This window comes from Vidua chalybeata, chromosome 7 (assembly GCF_026979565.1).
Source record: "Vidua chalybeata isolate OUT-0048 chromosome 7, bVidCha1 merged haplotype, whole genome shotgun sequence".
Lineage (NCBI taxonomy): Eukaryota > Metazoa > Chordata > Aves > Passeriformes > Viduidae > Vidua > Vidua chalybeata.
The window spans coordinates 120,175-138,505 of record NC_071536.1 but is presented as its reverse complement, the minus strand read 5'-3'; the positions used below and the strand labels follow the sequence as shown (position 1 = coordinate 138,505).

The window sequence follows — 18,331 nt, the reverse complement described above, 5'->3', positions numbered from 1 at the left end:
CTGTATAATTTCTGGTCCTTTATGAGCTGCTTACAATATTTCTTAACATGACCCCCTTTACCGCAGTAAAAGCACTCTGGTTTTTCAAATTCTCCTCTTTGGTCTGGTTTTCTCTCCCTCTTATACCATTCTACCTCCTTTTGGGTATCTTCCTGTTTTCCCTGACTTTCCCTTGCTACTGCTATCATGATCTTTGCCTTCATTTTCGCCTTTTCCTCCTCCCTCTTTAGATACACCTTTTGTGCTTCCTTTAGTAACTCATTTAAACTCCTTTCCTGACAATCTTTAAGCTTTTCTAATTTTTTCCTGATATCATCCCAAGCCCTTGTCACAAAGTGTACCCTAATGAGTACCTTTCCCTCCTGGCTCTCTGGGTCCACACTGGAGTAAAGTTGAAAATTTCTTTTGAACCGGGCTAACCACGCACTTGGAGCCTCGTCCTTTTCCCGATGGCTATCAAATGCTAGCTTTGCATTGTTTGCTCTGGGAACTGCGCCCCTGATTCCTTCTATGATCAGAGATCTATATTCCCTCATACTTTTCCGCCCTGCTTCATTATTCGGGTTCCAATCCAGTGGTGTTAGAGGCATTTTAACATTCCCCGGGGGGAACATCTGCGGGGTTGCCCCTTCTATTTTCTTTCTCCCATGCTTTTACTCCTGCAATTCGTATCAGCTGTATCTCCTCAGGAGAAAATAAAATCCCCATTATTGAATTTAATTCTTCCTAGGTATAGATATTAGGACCTAGGAATTGATCTAGCTGGTTTGCGATTCCAAGGGGATCCTCTACTAAGGTCTTTATTTCTTTCTTAAAATTCCTCCCCTCGGAAGCTCTTAATGGGGCATTCACAAATCCTATTCCCTCATTGGCTCCTCCCATGGGAACTTCCCTTAGGGGAAATAGTCTTTCTGCCCTTTCTCCTCCTGAGCAGCACTCTTTTGTTTTCAATCAAGTGTTATAATGGTGGGATATTGGACTATATGTTTCAGCTTTACCACAATTACAACCTTGAACTTTATTACCTTGCACACTATTCTGCCAATCACTGTTTGTTACTGATCCCGCTCTCTCTTCAATCTTTGTCTCACTTATGTGTCTTGGAGGGGTTAAGACAACATTCTGTGGAGGAGGTTGATTAGCACCCGATATTAGGAGGTTTGGAGGGTAAGACAAAACATTAATACTGGAGTCAGGGCTTATAACCAGCTGACTTGAGGTTGTTAATGTACTTCCTACTGATGGTGTGCAGAGAATATGGGGAGGAGTTTGAGAGGTTGAAGGCGTAGGTTGGACAGGTGGAGGTGTTGGAGGAACAGCAGGGGGAGAGGGTGGAAGATAATCTAAAGGGTCTCACCTTCTTATGGGCTCTTCCCTTGCATCTTCCACGTCCTTAATGTCCTTGGACACTTTGTATGCTTTAGCTTTTTCCTCCAGGGTATTACTTTCTAACCAACAACTTGCATACTTAGTTTCTTCTTTACTCACACTTTCCCTCGAATTCACATGTTTGTTTACAGCTAAACACAACCATCTGTCCTTTGAACCATACCAAGGCCAGTAAACTGACCCTTCTTGAAGAGCTTCCTTTGGCCATATCTCGACCCAATACGGTCTCATCTTTATTTTATCTAATTTCTTAAACTTCTCATCACTTTCCCATTTTTCAATTATTTCTCCTAAAGGGCTACTGGGTGGAATTTCTTTCAGCTTACCCTTCTCAGTCCTTCCCCTATGGGAGTTCTTACTAGTACACTGCCCCATTTGATAAATGAACTGGACAACTAACTAACCTAGCAACCAGTAACTCAAATGAGCTCATGAAAGGATCTACACTTATATAAAATAGGACAACTGAAATTACTCTTTACAAAATAAACTGATAAAACAATTGGAACCTTGATTGGTCAAAAATAAATTCTATCCAAAATATTGAAGACAACAATCTAAAATAACGTAATTAACACCAGATTGAATAATCAAGTGATTGAAATCAAACAAAAAATTAAAGTATTGGCATTTAATTAAGACAATTGAAATAAATAATTAAAATAAAATAATTTAATTAAAATAAAAATGATCAGAATTAAATTAATTGGAAATACAAAATGAGAACTCTGCAATTGCAACAAAGAAACAATTGCAATAAAACAATTAAATTTCAATAAAATGATTGGAAATAAGTCCCAGTCCTCCTGTCCTTCCTGTGCCCTTGCGGCCAGCGGCAGTGCTCCCAGTGTGACCTGGGCTTTGCTCTGCACACAGGTTTGCAGTGCAGGCCATGAAGGATCTGCTCTACCGACTGCAGTGTGACCATGTGGTGGTGGCTATGGAGCGCAAGGGTGGCTGGGACACGATGCTGTGTGCTCACACCCAGCACTATGCCGTGGGTCTGCTGGCCAGGTGAGACCCCCTTCTGCCCACTGCCCCCAGCATTTGTGCCCTGTACCCCACACAGTCCCTGTGGTCATGGGCCAGAGGGCCTCGTCAGCGAGGGATGGCCAAGAAGACTGGAAGAGGCTGGGAGAGGAGGGTGCCCAGAAGGGGCTGCCTGTCCAAGCGCTCACATCCCCTCCAGGGATGCTGGGGAAAGACCAGAGCTCTGTGAGTCAGTGCTGGGAGAGGTTTGGTCTCCCCACCTCAGGGCTTTGGTGTCTTTTTCCCCCCTGCCAGGAAGATGCTCCGTGTTTTGATCCCTTTGTGTTCTCACATCACACTCCACTTGCTCCGGCAGCTCAGCAGGGAGGAGCCGTGCTGGGATCTGCCCTTCCTGGCATTCCTTGTGGAGGTGAGCCTGTTGGCCAGCGCTGCCTCGCTGAGCTGCCTCCCAGCTCTCTGCCCTCTCGTAGCCACAGCTGCCAGGACAGTGCCCACGCCCTGTGCTGCTGCCTGGGCCCAGCCCTGTGTGGTTCTGGGCTCCTGCCGGCTGGGTCCCCTGTCACTGCCCTGTGCCTTTCAGGTCCTCGAGCGCCTGGACATGAGTAAATGTGGTGGCAGCGTCCTGAAGATCATGTCAAGGTACCTGCAGAGTGAATGCAGGGAGCGGTGTCGCCTGGCACTCCAAGGCCTTGTGGTGCTCTATTGTAAAATGCATGCAAACCCAGTTGAACAATTCTCCAAACACATTCCACATAGGAAAAACAAGGAGCAGACATAGAATTTGTTTTCTCTTTCTTTATCTCTGTGCACCTCTATGAAAAATCCTGAGAGAGACAGAGAAATATGCTTGCCACATATCACCCTTTTCAGTATAAATAAATTTAAAAAAATTAAAAAGCTGCATTTGCAATTCTTCTGCAGGGCCCTTGCAAAAGAGAGAGCAAACACATCTCAAGAGGTTCCCTTATCAATTTGCTAGTTATCAATCAGAAGCCGAATCAGATGCCGATGTGGAATGTTCAAAGAGATCCTTTACCTGCCAAGCACCTACTTCTATCAAATCTCTAAAACAAAGCTTACAATATAAAAACCCAAATAACAATGAAAAGAATGCTCAAGTTTCAAAGTCCAAACAGCTGAGTGTCAGGAGAAGGTGTCCATTGACTGGAGATGTTGATCTTGACATCCTTAAAAGTCCTTCTCAATCCTGAAACAGAGAACTGAAGAAAGTCCTGAAACAATTAAAAAACCATAGAAAACCACTAAATGTGACATCATATAATTATCAAACACCAGAACACTGAATGTTGTCTCAGAGACTGCAAAAGCTGATAAAACTCAAATGAGCAGAGCTGGAAATCATCTCCGGATCATGATTTTCCAAACTCCCCTGATTTTGATGCAAATACATCTGGGTGATCGTCAACCATGCAAACATACCTTTCCCGTGCAAAAAAAAAAAAAATCACCAAATTCAAAAGAACTGAGAAAATTCCTGGAATGCTATGGCCAAAGCTCTTAAATCAACCACTTTTTCATGTTTTGTCTTTTCAACCATCTCTATTTAATTAATCTTAAAACTAATTTTAATGATTTTTTTTTTTTCAGAATCAGAATGCCCATCAGCAGCAGGTTTTAGGACCCTGCGGTGCTGGGCGGGACGGTGGACGCGGTCCGGGTGGGCGGAACAAGGATCCCAAACCCGGCCGTGGGGGGTACGGGGGCCCCAGGCCGGGAGGCTGGACCAAGGAGCCCAGACCCGGCCGGCAGGGCAGTGGCCCGAGCCCCGGCGGGCGGCCCAAGCCCGGCCAGTGGGACGGGCTCTTCATCTTCACAGCCCCCATCATGCGGCCAGCGTCACGGCAACTCCTCCAGCATTTTGCCTTCCCCCCACGCCACCCGGGCGCTGCTGAAGCCACAGCCTCTTGGGACGCCGCTGTTCCCGCCCCCCGAACGGGAGCGGGACGCACGGGCTGCCCCAGGACACAGCAGGGAAGGTGTGTTCCCCAGAGGAACCTTCAGATTCCACAGCATGATCAGGCTGGTGCTCAGCCACGGGGGTGCACACCCCTGCGAGGAGCCAGGCTGTTGGTGCTCGCTGCTGTCGCTGTTCGCAGCGCCTGGTGACCCGGTAGAATCAGCGGGGAGGGGGGCGAGGCGGGCGTCACGGCCGATGCCGGTGACGGAGCTGGTGGGGGGAGGTCCTTGGCCGGCGCCGCGGGCATTGCCGCTGATGGATCGATTGCCGGCTGCGGCGCAGGGGGGCTGCTTTCCAAAGGCGGCGGGGGCAGAGCGAAGCCGCTGCAGAGGCAGGTTGCGGAGCGGAGATTGCAGCCGCCGCAGGTAGCAGGCGTTCGCCCTCCGCGGCGTGGTGCGCGAAGAGAACAGTCGCTTCCGGCGCGGCGGGGCCGGCCGCCGGGGAGGGAACGGCCGCCGGGGCAGGGGGCGCGGCCGCCGCCGCCGGAGCAATGACGGGCGGTGCCGGAGGCGCCGCTGTCACTGCCGGAGGCGCGGCCGCCGACTCCGAGGCAGGGGCTGACGCGGCGAGCGGGGCCGGCGCGGGCGCGGCCAGGGCGGCGCGAAGCGGCGGGGGAGGCGGTGTCTCAGCTTTCGCTGGAGCGGTTTCAGGCTGGCTCTCAGTGGCGAGTGTTTCTCTCAGCTCCGAATGGGGCAGAGGAGGAGGCGGCACGGCTGCGGGCGGGCGGACCGGCAAGGGAGGCGGTGCCTCCGCCGGGGCCGGCAGTGGTTCCGCAGCCTCCGAGGGGAGGAGGAGGGGCTCGCACGCTTCAGGAGGAGGAGGCGGAGGAGGAGGCGGTGGAGACGGCTCCTCTTGTGCAGAAGCAGAAAAAAAACTTTTGAGCCCTGCACAAAGGCTCTGCCCCGCGCCCTGCGCGGCAGGCACCAGCAGCGAAGACTGTCCTTGAACAAACTGGTCTCCATCCGGCCGTGACGGGGGGGGCTGAAGGGCCCCCGCTGGGTGCGGGGGACACCTCCGCCCCGTACAGACGTGCTCACTGGGGTCCATCCCAGGACTATCGGAAAAAGCTTTAAAAAAACTATCATGTACCCAGTTACTCGGAAATCTTGCCTGACGCGTTGCCTGACGACGAAATACAGGGACCTCCAAGCCTCTGGATCCAGGGAAAAAGCCAGACTCGTGAAAAAAAACACGACTGTTTGCAAATTCAAGAAACTCCAATAAATCATTGTCGGAGATAGAGACTCCATGGTTCCGAGCCAGATCTCTCCAGACGGCAAACATAAGACCATCTACACAATAAAAACGAGTGCTCAGGTCTGCAGACATCTCTTCCCAAAGTTAAAGTCCACCCCAGGTCAGGGCAGTACTATTATCAGAAAATCAGTACCTTCCTTTGAAGGCAGAGGCGTCCGGCTACGGCAAACTGCTCGGGGCTGCACCTGGTCCTAGAGAGGATCCCAACGGTGTCTTGTCTTCCCGATCCCTCGCAGGGACTCCGGACACGCCTTTTCAAGAGGGCTCACCACCTCTCTCGTGTTAAATCACGGCTGTGGACCGATCAGATTGATCCAGGTCCTGGTTCCCCAGCTGAGGGGGAAGCTATTAATAGACATACTGGGATAGCACAGACAAGCACCAGTCACTCATCTCCTCTCTCCCCTCCTGTGCAAAGTGAAGCCAAGGGCAAGGTTGTTGCTGAGCTGGAGTGACCACAGGGAAAGCTGGTGGTTTTGCCCATAAATGGGACCTTCCCCAGAGAATCTGCCCTGGGAAAGCAGGCAGAGCCAAGCACAGGACAGGACAGGCAAGAGGCAAACCCCAGGCAATGGGAATTTGGAGTAAGAGGACAGACTGCAGATGGGTTTCATACATGCCCCTACGCAGAAGCATGGAGAGGATTTGAGCTGTATTATTTTTCCCTATACAACTAAGAACTGGAGATAGATTCATCCAACTGGCACAGCATAGCCTCCAAAACCCAAATCTCTACACCTGGTTTGCTAAGAGATTTTTCTTGAGGTGTTGGAGTGGGAAGGAGGGAAGAGAAAAGCTAGTGCTCCTTCCTACAGCAAAGGGAGATAAAGTTATTTCCTTCACAGATTTAGCTTATAAACAGTTTTAAAGCAGAGTTAAAGCCTGAACAAAAGTTTTTGAAAGTGCTTGAGATGCATGTTGTCATACCACAGGGCTCACCAGCCTTACTTTTCCTGAGTGGAATTAAAGTCTTTTATATCCAAAGCTCAGCCTTCCGTGCTGCTGGAGTGGGTGGGGAAGGCTCCTAAAGCTGCTCTGCACCCCAGTGAGCCCCCACAGTGTCCCACAGCAGCTTCTCCAGCTCTACCCACAGCACAAAACACCTCTCCAGACCTGGCATTGGGCTGCACACACTGCCAAGTGAATTCCAGCACCCAGAGAAGTTGGCGACACCAGGATGGAGGAGACATGTACAAACAGAGCTGCACTCTCCAGAGGAATCTTAAAACCACAGCGGGTGCTCCTTTCATCCCCACACCCCTCAGAGCTGGGACATGGTGCTCTGGGCAGGTGGAGGGAGGCTCACACTGCTCAGGATCTCACTGCACTGGCTGGGAGTCCTGAAGGGTTCAGGCATCCCTTCCCAGAGGACAGATGGATGAGACATGAAACACGGAAGCAAAGCCCTACAGGATCAGCAAAAAGAGCCACAGTTCTTCCCACTGCTCCTTCATCCAGTAGCTCACCAGGCCCCCAAGGCTCTCATTAAGGGACTCTTCATACTGGTTTCGATACAGGAAGGGGCACAAGCGAGACTTGGCTGCTTAACTCCAAGGCACTGCCCTAAATTCTGGAATGCCTGGCAGCCCTTTTCCTCAGTGGCTGAAGCAGTGAGTCCCATGCTGGAAATGCAAAATTAACTGCAGCCTAAATCTGGACAGTGGTGCTTGAACCAATACCAAGGTACCTCATTTCTGTGACTAATACTAAATTGAATGATTTCTTTTAAAAGAACCTTTCCAACTTGGACTTTCAGGAACTTGCAAAAATAATAATTTCACTTGTCTTTTATAGCCAACAAACATCTCACTCTATAGTAGAATCAAAGCAAGAAGCTGTAAGTACAACTGCTGGCAATTATTTTGACTGTTGTTTAGAATTTTAAGCAGAGATTTTTGCTGTATTAATTGAGATAACTCATTTCCATCTCTCAAAGAACTTCTTATGCTTTGCTGAGGTCCAGTCAGTGCCTTTCAGAACACATTGTTGCTTCTAATGAACCTCACAGAACACCACGCACAACAGAACAAGATACTAATTTTGTGAGAGCCAGGAGGGTACAGCTTTAATTCCTCTTGAATCAGCAGAACAACACTAATCCTGGATAATAATGTGCCACAGTCTCAAGGAAGAGAAAATTCAGCTCTGATGTTCAGCCTGCCCCAGCTCACTTGGCTATCCCACACTGACTATCCAACATCCCTGAGTTCCTCAGGGAAAAAACAAACCAGAATGAAGTGGTTTTCCTTCTGGGAGTCTACTCCTTTCTGCTGGGGATGGGAAATGATTTCAGCAGTGTTTCCTTGGTGCTACACAAGTGATGTGCAGCAGGTGCACTGAACGTGGCTCCTCTTCCCTCAGGTCCTGTGGTCCATCCTGGCCAGGGCTCCAGCAGGAACAGATTTCATTTCAGCCAGATCCACTTGTCCCCAACATCAGCGTTGTAGCCTGGTTTGTACTTGTGCCCAGGGAGCTAAAGAAAGCAGAAAGCTCAGTCAGAACTCTGGTCACTCCCCTCAAAGTTCTGAAGTGCCTCGTGAGATCTACAGAACATGAAATACTGTTTCTACATTGTAATGATAAAACTTACAGAAAAACCAGTCTCTCAGAAAAGACTGAGCTGTGCAGCTGAAGGAGGGACTGCAAAAGCCAAAATATATATATACGAAAACGAGGCCAGTGATCTCAGCACCACATTCCACCTGGATTCATCCAGCTCCTCCCAGCCTGAGATGGCTCCCCTAACTGTATCATGGAGAAGAGGAACTGAATCTCATTCCAAAATAGGCACACACATTATTAAATATATGAAATACTTCATGCATGAGATATTGAGTTAAATACCACGTTAAATTAAACTGTTCAAATGAAATTGCAGCTTTAGCCTTCAAGAGCTGAACTTTTCTTCATTAAAGCAAAAACAGTATCTGCCTGCCTTCATCAGCAAAGTCAGGAACCACTTTTTGATGGAAAAACCCAAAGAGTTTTGAAGCCTTTACCCAAATTTCAAGGACCCTGGGACCTAAGCAGCAGCCTGTGAGTCTCAGTGCTGAAGTAGCGCCCTTTGGAAGGTACTGACCACGACCTGGAATGCCAGAGTTGGTGAGATCCTGGTTCTAAAAGCAGAACCCATCTCCAGAACATCTATTCCTACCTCCAGGAACCAAAAAGAAAGAACAGAACACCTCTGAGCTCAAATAGTGGAAAAAAGCCCATGAGTTTGGTGAGAAAGGCTGAAGCCAGCAAAGATGCTGTAATAAAACTCTTCCTTTAGAAATAAGCTATCTGCTGGCAGCCTCTCCAAATAATTAAGCACAGATCATCTGCTCTGTCTCCAAACAAACACTGGTTTCACACAAGACCCCAGACTTGTCCTGAGGATTTTCCCTTTCCAAACAAACATGTAAGAGGATCCAGTTGGGGAGAGCTGCCCCTGCAGAGAGAAGCAAGATGCAGTCTTGATAAAGTCTGTAGTCAGGCCACAAAAATGAACTATTTATTAAAAGATGAAGCCTGTTGTTTTGAGGAAGGGGACTTGTGTTTCTATTCACTTGAATATTAAAAACCAAGACACTTCTTTCCCTAAAAATCAAGCTGACAGAAGACCTGACCTCCTCCATGAGACACTTCCCACCCTACCTTGTCACAAACCAGTTGTGATCAGTTTTTCTGAGGTTTTTCAATTAATGTCTTGTCTAAACATCAGCAGAAACCACACAGTCCTGTTGAGAGGTTCCCCCCACTGAGCAAAGAGGAGATGGGAGATGAAGAGAAATGATTACTATCTCTGCCCCACGGATTCCCAGCAGTGAGCCAGGGAGGACCTGTGACCAGCCTGTGACACAAAAACAGCCCTCCCTGGTCCTCTCCAGGCAGCACATAATTGGCCCTTTGATACTTGAAGAGATTCCCAGAGAAGTAGATTATTAAAGCAACAGGAGATCTCTGGGAAAATACAGCAGTTTACAGTTTTGTTTCTGGGTACATCTGCCCTCTTTAAAAAGCTACAATATCAACCCCAACAGAATTCACATTCATTGTCCAAAACAAATTCCCTGTGTGCCTTTGGTTAAAGACATGCAAGACATCAAAGCAAGTGTTATAAGTATTCATCCATAACTCCATCATTCACAGTGGGCCTTGGCAAAGGCAGGAGAGTTTGGGGATTTGTTACAGCTAAACTTTCAAAATAATCAAAAAGAAAAAAGAAAAAAGGGAAAAAAAGGGAAGAGGGAAGCAGAGTAAACAATTCCCATATTACCTAGGAAGCAGGATGATGGGAATTGATGCTCTGTGCACAAGATGCACAAGTGACACCGGCCACTTTGCCAAACTTTGCTCTTCAAATCCCACATTTTCCAGCTGTGACTGCAGTAAAGGAGCTGCATGGCTGGAACAGGGTAGGATTCTGCAGAGAGGTGTGGTAGGAGCACCAGGGAAGATGTGGGGATGCAGGGCAAGGGGTAAGATGGGCTGGTTCTGGTTAGGCTGGTGCTCCAAAGTGCATCCAGCTGAAATTCCCAGGCTGCTCTTGGCCAGTACAAGGGCAGGGATGGAAATCAGGGACCAGCCCTGAGGCTGCTGGGTTTGTCTAGGCTGGGCAGCCCAGCTGCAAGAGATGATGGAAAGGAGACAGGAGAAAGCTCTATGGGACTTGCCAGCAGCTGAGACAACAGAGAGGGACTGAATATTCACTTTCTCTTGCAGTACAAGTTCCCTGGAAGTGTCCCAGGCCAGGCTGGAGCACCACGGGGTGGTGATGGAAAGTGTCCCTGCCCATGGCAGCGGGGCTGAGATGAGATTTAAAGTCCCTTCCAACCCAACCCATTCCACAATTTTATGATCACAGAGATTCCACCAGGCAGCCCCAAGAGCTCCCCCACATGCCTGCAACTCCTGCCAGGTCACCAAGGAACAAATTTTTCCACTCCATAGAAATTGAGTGAGAATGAAGCCTTGGCCTGCTGCATTACGCTCCACAGAGCCCAAAAGTTGGCAGTGAGGATTATTTCCAGAGGGATGGGATAAAATCCACCACACAGAGCACAAAACTCCTGAAATGAGCTGAACCCAAAGGCAGAGCCAGCTCAAAGGCATCAAACTGCTCAACTTTAAAAGAGCATTAGGAAAAGAGATGAAAACAAGACTGTCTCATCAGTTAAATTAAGAACCTGCCACAGAAGTGCCTGTCAAAACTATAAACATGATGAAAAGCCCTATAAAGTAGCAGAGGCTGTGGAAGAGCAACAAGCAGCTCCAGCCAGCTGCTTGCTCCAGATCATTCCACACCAGGCACGTGCAGCTAGAGCTCTGGAGAGCTCCAACCACCTGGAAAGGTTGTTGAGGAGGAGCCTGCCTTGTTTTCCAGCCTTTGGGGAACAAACAGAATTGCCATTACTGCCTTCTATTCCTGCTCTGCTCTGTGCTGATGGCTGGGCTCCACAGCTCCAAGAGCTCTATAAACAGCCTGCTCAGAGCAGCACTGATCAAAGAGCACTTAAAAGCAGAGTCATTGCTCTGGGAGCTCAGGCTCATTCATCAATACCCCGAGGCTGTTTAGAACAGCCCAGTAATAGCCCCTTCCACCACTGCTGGGAGCAGATGACTGCTTCCTACAGGAGAAATCCTTGCTTCCAAAGGGTTGTCAGTGTTGTAGGCACATAGCTAAAAGCTGAGAGAATCTAGGAACATGGAGCTGCAGATATTGGCTGGATTCTGGGAGGGTTTGGTTCCTGATCGCTCCATATGATTCCTCCTCTGGTTCCTCTCTACAGCTACACCAAAGGAGGATGTAGCCAGGTGGGGTCAAGTCTCTCCTCCCAAGCGACAAGAGGAAACAGCCTCAAAATGCATCAGGGGATGTTGAAATCGGGTATTAGGGAAAAAAATTCTTCATGGAAAGGGCTGTCACTCTTGGCAAAGGCTGCCCAGGAGTCCCCATCCCTAGAGGGATTTAAAAGCCACGTGGATGTGGCACCTAGGGACATGGGCTGGTGGTGGCCTTGGCACTGCTGGGTTTAAGTTGGACTCAATGATCTTCTCCAGCACCACTGATCTTGTGCTCCAGAGCAGTTAAAGCAAGGAAGGGGAACAATTTGCCCTCCACACGCACATCTGAGGTGCGCGTGGCTTGGTTCCCAAAGGCCTGGCACAGACAGATGTTTGTTACAGCCTTACTCCTGCCATCCCTTACTCAAATAAAGCCCTCAATGCTGTTAACATCCATCGCAGCCCAAAAAACAAGAGCACCCAGAAGTTTTGCTGAACTGAGGCTAAAATAATTCCAGTTTGCTGGAACTGTTCAATGACTGCTGTCCTGCCCTTCATTCATTCACTAAAAAAACAAGACAAAAATCCTTTGGAAAGAGAAGTGCCCATAAGAGGATCAGTTATCCACTAGAGAGTGCAGGGAAAAGCCAAGGAACTAATCCAAGCCACACAGCACAGTTAAACACCTCAAACTGACTCTACTTCACAGTGTAAGATCCATGGAGATGCTACCCCTCTATTAAATTTGATTCCAATTAATTTTAATTTAACAGAGATCTACCCTGGGGATCACATCCCTCCACAGGTACGGGATTAAGAGGGGTTTGGGAAAGGGGGATGTGCTCCCACACAAAAAAGCGTTTCCTTTCACAGGGACAGACTATCAAGATGAAAATGGATTACTTTAATGCCAGTGAGATTTGACTATCTTTTTGATTCACAGAGGCACCCAGTGCCCAGGACAGCAGGGGCCATCACCTAAAATAAAACAGACACAACCACCAAACCCAAGATTTGAGACAGTTACAAGGTCTGTCAGGCTCCTTCCCTACTGTTTCTGGGATAGATATCCCTGCCAACTGTCCATGATACTTTTCAGGGTGAGCAGGGTGGAAAAGCTGCCTGTTCCTAAAGAGGGCATGCTCTCACACTCTCCCCATATGGACAGGATTAGTGAGAGCAGAGGAGAAGTGGGAAGGTGGGAAGAGGAGCAAATCCAGGTATCCTTGAGCAACAGCTCTGTCATTCCCAGGTTTTTGTTATTCCTCAGGTTCTTTTGGTCTTACTGATACCTAGCTAGGCAACATCTTGTTACTTTAGAAAGGGCTAAAAATACTTTTGCAGAGATAAAACAGAAAAAAAAAAACCTTAAATGAAGCCTCTTCTAATTTATTGTGTGTCTGTTTTCATTCCTTCCTGGATTCAAGAGCAGATAGGGCCGGGCATTACAGCTGTCAAATACCTCCTTTAAAACAGAGTTAGGAAAGGAGATCTTGATCCTAAAAAGAATGAAAGCTTCATCTAGCCAAGAAAAAATGGCAGGAGAGAGAAAACAGAAGGTTCTGTCAAAGGCAGCAGCTATGGCAACAATCGCAAACATGGAGAAGGAAAGACATCCTAAGCTCCTTGCTCTTGCAAAGGCAAGAGTTGATCCTGTTGTTGATCCAGACTCTGGCTTTCTGAAAGCTCAAGTATTCCTTTTGTAGCTCTTCCAGGAGATTTTTATGTGAAGAGGTCCCTGCACTCTCAGCAGAGCTAAGGGCCCTGCTAACCCTCTGCTTGCCAGCAGCCACCTTCAGCCCCACAGCTGCCAAAGAGGGGCCAGAGCAGCTCTTGGGCCCCTCAGACCTGCAGAGCCTTCCCTTAACACCCTCTCTTTGGGGCTGGCTGTGATTTCCCATTGCAAACACAAGCTCTTCCAGCACTCTCAGTGTTGGGTGGTGGGACAGAGCTGACCCATGCTGCAGGCTCACCTTCCACCACTCAAAGCTACTGTCCTGCAACCACCTCCAACCTGGAGGCATGGCAGACATTGGAGGACCTTCCCTCCTAAGGCTGCATCCTTATGGAAAAGAGTGATGAAAAGCCTGGGGAAAGAGTGTGGGATTCCCCACCCTCCATCCTCTTCCCTCTTCTCTGCTTGCTGCTAGCCAGGACTGCAGGGCCCTGCCAGCCACACATTCCCAAGCCCTGGGGCAGGAGGGAGGAGGATGAGGAGCAGGGCACAAAGATGAAGTTAGGCAAGGCAGCCGAGCTGTGCAGCTGCTGTGGAAGGAGCTGAATTGCACCTCACAGCAGTAGCCAGGACTTTGATCTGCTCAAGCTTTCCTTGCCTCATGCTCAGCATCCCTATATTCCAAAAGCAGTCTTCCAGCAAGGAAAACAGGGAGGGAAATAAAATGAGAGCCTTGTCTCACCTTTCCATGGCACAGGACAAGGAGGAATCACCTCACACTGCCAGAGGGCAGGGTTAGATGGGATATTGGGAAGAACTCCTCCTCTATGAGGGTGCTGAGGCCTTGGCACAGGGTGCCCAGAGCAGCTGTGGCTGCCCTGGATCCCTGGAAGTGTCCAAGGCCAGGTTGGACAGGGCTTGGAGCAACCTGGGACACTGGAAGGTGTCCCTGCCCATGGCAGGGGGTTGGGAATGAGATGAGTTTTAAGGTCCCTTTCAACACAAAGCATTCTGTGATTCTTTGCTTCTCCAAATTCCAGCAAACAGCTGCACTTTTATGTACACAGAAAAGCACACGCACGTCAAAGACGCCGTTTTTCCCCACTCCAGGAGATGCAGCAGGAGCATGAAGTACATCAGCACATTATTTAAGTACACTGATTCCATTAAACAGAGCCATTTGTTTTCATCTTCGCTGCAAACACATCTGCCTAAGTGCTCCAGCTCTCCAGCTTCACAGGGCGCACACGGAGTTTGGAGCATTATCCCTGGGGATTGTGTGCACTTGGAAGAAAGGCAGAGAGATACAGCAGTTGTTAAGGGAAAAAAAAGGGTAGTCAAGCCTTTACTAGTCTGACAGTTCCTAAAATAATGTTGCTTCCCTGAAGAATGAACGTGCTTCTCTCTGATCTACAGAACCTGACTGAAAGGTTGCTTTTCCCTTGCCAGAAGAGCATCCTTAGAAGTTCCTGAATGCCTGAGCAGAACTGCTGGACCCTGCCAGAGGACTTCATGGTATAAGAAGGCTGCAGAAAGCCACCTCCTCACACATGACAAGACCCCTTACATAATTTAGAGGATATACATTAAAAAAAAAAGTGAGTTTCGAGTATTCAGCACTGTATGTGGCCATCTCATTATTTCATGGAAAAGCACACACACTAAAATCTTGAACTCTGAAGAGTGTTCCTTCCTCCTCCTTCTTGGTTGCTTCTAATGAATATTTTGAACAAAACCCAGCTTCTACCTGTAATTTGTAACTCCCTGAAAACCACCATTGTTAGGCAGCATGAATTGTGTGCATGGAGCTCTGAAAAGCACAGCAGTTTGCTGCCTATTGGAGAGCTCAAGGATTTATGAGTAGTTACAGAGGGAAAAAATCCCCTATGCAAATCATTGTATTTATGTGGTAAACATCATTACACCAACTTTAAAAGCACACATTTCCCACAAGGCAAAGTTAAACTTCTGTAATTATCTCATAATTAAGCCTTTACTTACAAGTCAGCCTAAACTTTTACTTACAAGTGAACCTAAACCCTTTATCTTCAAATGCCAAAGCGGCAGCACAGCTGTGACCATCCCTGCACAGCCACGGGCAAGGCAGGGGCTGTGATTCCCTCTTTACAGACCCAACAACCTCCCAGCCCAAATCTGGGTGTCTGGAAGCTCATCTGCTCTCTGTGCCTGTGCTGGCTGGCTTCTTGCTGGATCACCTCTGCACAGGAGCCTTGCCTGAGAAAAAAATTCAGCCCTTCATTTGCTAAATAAAGTTGTAAGGTAAAAAAAAAAAAAAACCCAGATCTTCGAAGTTTCAGCACAAAGAATGCAATTCTCAGAACATAAAACAACAGGTGGGGCTGGCTTTGTGTTTCCCCTTCCAGTAGCTGATGGAAAACAGGAAAACTCAGCATCTTTTGCATTGTGCACCATCCCTGTACAGCCCCCACACTATTGAAGGACTACAAGTATGCAAGCATTTAGAAGAGAGAAAATTACTATTAATGTAGCCTAATTTTAACAGAGTACTTCCTGAAACAAGCAACTCCTCCTGATTCCAAAGGACATTATCACTTTCCACAGCACTTTCCTGAATCAGGGCCTACAAACAAGGCTGCAGAAGGGAGATTATATTTTGGCAATGGTTTGTTTTGTTCCGCTTCAGCTGTCAACTAACTGGCATGGAGCAGAGCAATCCGAGAGCACAGCTTTCCTTCCCAGGTAACCATATTCCCTCTCCTAAGCATCCCTTTGCTACATCTGCAAGGCAAGTCACAAATTTCTCCTGGCAGCCAGTCACTGGATGAGCCAGGACATTCTCCGTTTCCTGCCAGCACAAAGAGGCACGTGCTGCTGTACAGCCAGAGGAAAAAAGGCTTTCAGAAGTCTCACCCCAGGCTCTCAGCACACAGCACTGAGGTCACATCTAGCTGTGTGTCAGGCAGCCTCAGTAATTCCCAGCTCTACTGCAAAGGGACATCTCAGCCCCAAGAAAGCCCTCTCATCTTGGGGAAGAAAGGCACAGGCAGTGCAGATGGATGCTGTGTGCTGGAGACGAGTCATGCAGCAGATCCTCCTCAAGTCTGTGCTGCACAACACAGGCAGCTCTTGGAGGGAAGGGCTCCAAAAATCCTGAGCCCAAGCTTGAAGTTTTGTATTTCAGAATGTGACAGCAAGGAAGAGGAAATTCTGAGAGCAATTTCTCAGCTGGACCAGGGAGTTTTCAAATCCATTAGACAACCTCAGATGCTTTCTGCTGCTTTAACCTTTAGCCTCTTTTACAAGCTGGAAAGGTCACATCTCAAATGAGGCAGAACAGTGTGAATCCAGGAGCCTCTCCACTACACAGCCGGCCGAGGAGGAACAAATTATTGGAATACTCTGTCTATTCCAGAAGAAAACACTGGTAGATCAGCTTCCAAACATGTCCGTAAATCTGTAGCTTACATTTTAATCTCAGTAAAAGACTCTATACTACCAGGAAAAGAAAAATGATAGGCTTTGGATTATGCAAATCGTGGCTTCTAACCATTTATATTGTATATTCCTCCCTTTTTCTTCAGGATTGCCTGGAAAATCATAAGATGCAGTGGCAGAGAAGATTTCAGCCCAACTGGAAAACAGAGGCTCACCTGTAACTTTGGCCACTCAGTATTAATTATCAGCTCCACAACTTCTCCAAGGAGCTTTTCCAATACCTGGGCCTTAGGCAAGCCTCGTGTGGGGTGAGGACACCATGCCAGGGAACCACTGAGCAGCACAAGGGCAGAGCTCCAGGGGGATTGGAAGCTGCTGTCTCCAGAAGCAGCAAGGCAGGAGCTAATTAAAACCCTGTGTGGGAGCCTGCATGAGGTGTATGAGAGCACTGGGCACAACAGGCTTTGGATGTGTGCCCACGTGCAGAAACACTCTATTTAAAGCAGCAGCACTTTGGGGAAGTGAGGCAGCATTCAATTCCTCCTCTAAAAAAACCCTCCCTCCCTCAGCATTCGATAAGGAATGGCCATGGGTTTCCAGTGTTCTTGTCTGACTTAAAGGACTCTTAGATTTCAGAGGTCACAGACCCATCAGGGCACAAGAAACAGAAACAAATAAAAACCATTTATCCTTTAGTCCACATCTAAAGACAAAAAGAAAAAAAAAAACAGATTATAAAAAAAACATTTGCTTCCTTATTCCTCTTGGGGGGGAAGCTAGACTTCAAAAAAGGTGGGGATTCGGGCAGAATGCACGAGTTCCCAGTAGCAATGGGCAAGGTATCCCCAGCAGTGAGGAGCCTCCAGCCATGTCCCCATGCCATGTCCCCAGCAGTGAGGAGCCCCCCGGCCATGTCCCCAGCAGCGAGGGGTTCCCTAGCCGTGTCCCCTGGCCGTGTCCCCAGCAGTGAGGAGCCCCCGGGCCATGTCCTCAGATGTGTCCTCGATGGTGAGGAGCCCCCTGGCCGTGTCCCCAGCGGTGAGGAGCCCCCTGGCTGTGTCCCCAGCAGTGAGGAGCCCCCTGGCCGTGTCCCCAGCAGTGAGGAGCCCCCTGGCTGTGTCCCCAGATGTGTCCTCGATGGTGAGGAGCCCCTGGCCGTGTCCCCAGCGGTGAGGAGCCCCCTGGCCGTGTCCCCAGCAGTGAGGAGCCCCCTGGCCGTGTCCCCTGGCTGTCCCCAGCAGCACTCACCTCCCGGTACTCATAATAGATCTTGTCGTACTCAGAGCCACCAATGGTGATCTCGGGGACGAAGCGCGGGATGGACACGGAATCCAGCACTCCAGCCTTGTCCTGCACGCTGAAGGGAAAAGGAGCACTCAGTTCACACCCTGCCCCAGCAACAGCCAAGTATTGTACCCAGAGAAGCTGTGGCTGCCCCATCACTGGAAATATTCTGAGCCAAGCTAGATGGAGCTGGGATGGAGCAACCTGATCCAGTGGAAGGTGTCCCTGCCCATGGCAGGGGGTGAACTGCCAGGGCTTTAAGGACCCTGCCAACCCAAACCATTCTAGGACTCATTATCATCATTCTATGATTAAAGAACTACTTTTCTGTTAAATACAGCTTCCAAAGACTTGAGCTATTTTCCAAACACTTATCCTTCTCTTTACAAATCTATGATGTATTGCCCCTCATCCTTGCCTCCACTTTGTTCCTGCTCCAATTTCCTGCTTCTCCATTTCCCCTCCCAGGTTCATCCTCCTTGGAGATGCTCCATCATTCCTGGACCCTTCTCCATGAATCCCCTCTGGCTTTTTTGCTTTCTATAAAAGCAGTGTAAAAAACAGTGGTTTTA

General features: G+C 48.6%; 2 protein-coding genes across 2 annotated transcripts in view; one reads left to right on the top strand and one right to left on the bottom strand.

The window, feature by feature from the left end:
• Positions 1 to 18,331, top strand: part of LOC128790483 (maestro heat-like repeat family member 5) — a 47,888-nt gene that overhangs the window by 14,397 nt on the left and 15,160 nt on the right. The gene's annotated exons all lie outside the window — the stretch shown is intronic.
• LOC128790485 (NADH dehydrogenase [ubiquinone] 1 alpha subcomplex subunit 10, mitochondrial-like) lies at positions 7,650 to 17,958 on the bottom strand. The gene is made up of 2 exons (XM_053947263.1): positions 17,724 to 17,958; positions 7,650 to 8,087 (listed from the first exon to the last, which is right to left on the bottom strand). The coding sequence occupies exons 1-2, from the start codon at positions 17,913 to 17,915 to the stop codon at positions 8,019 to 8,021; spliced, it is 261 nt and encodes an 86-aa protein (XP_053803238.1). The 5' UTR covers positions 17,916 to 17,958; the 3' UTR covers positions 7,650 to 8,018.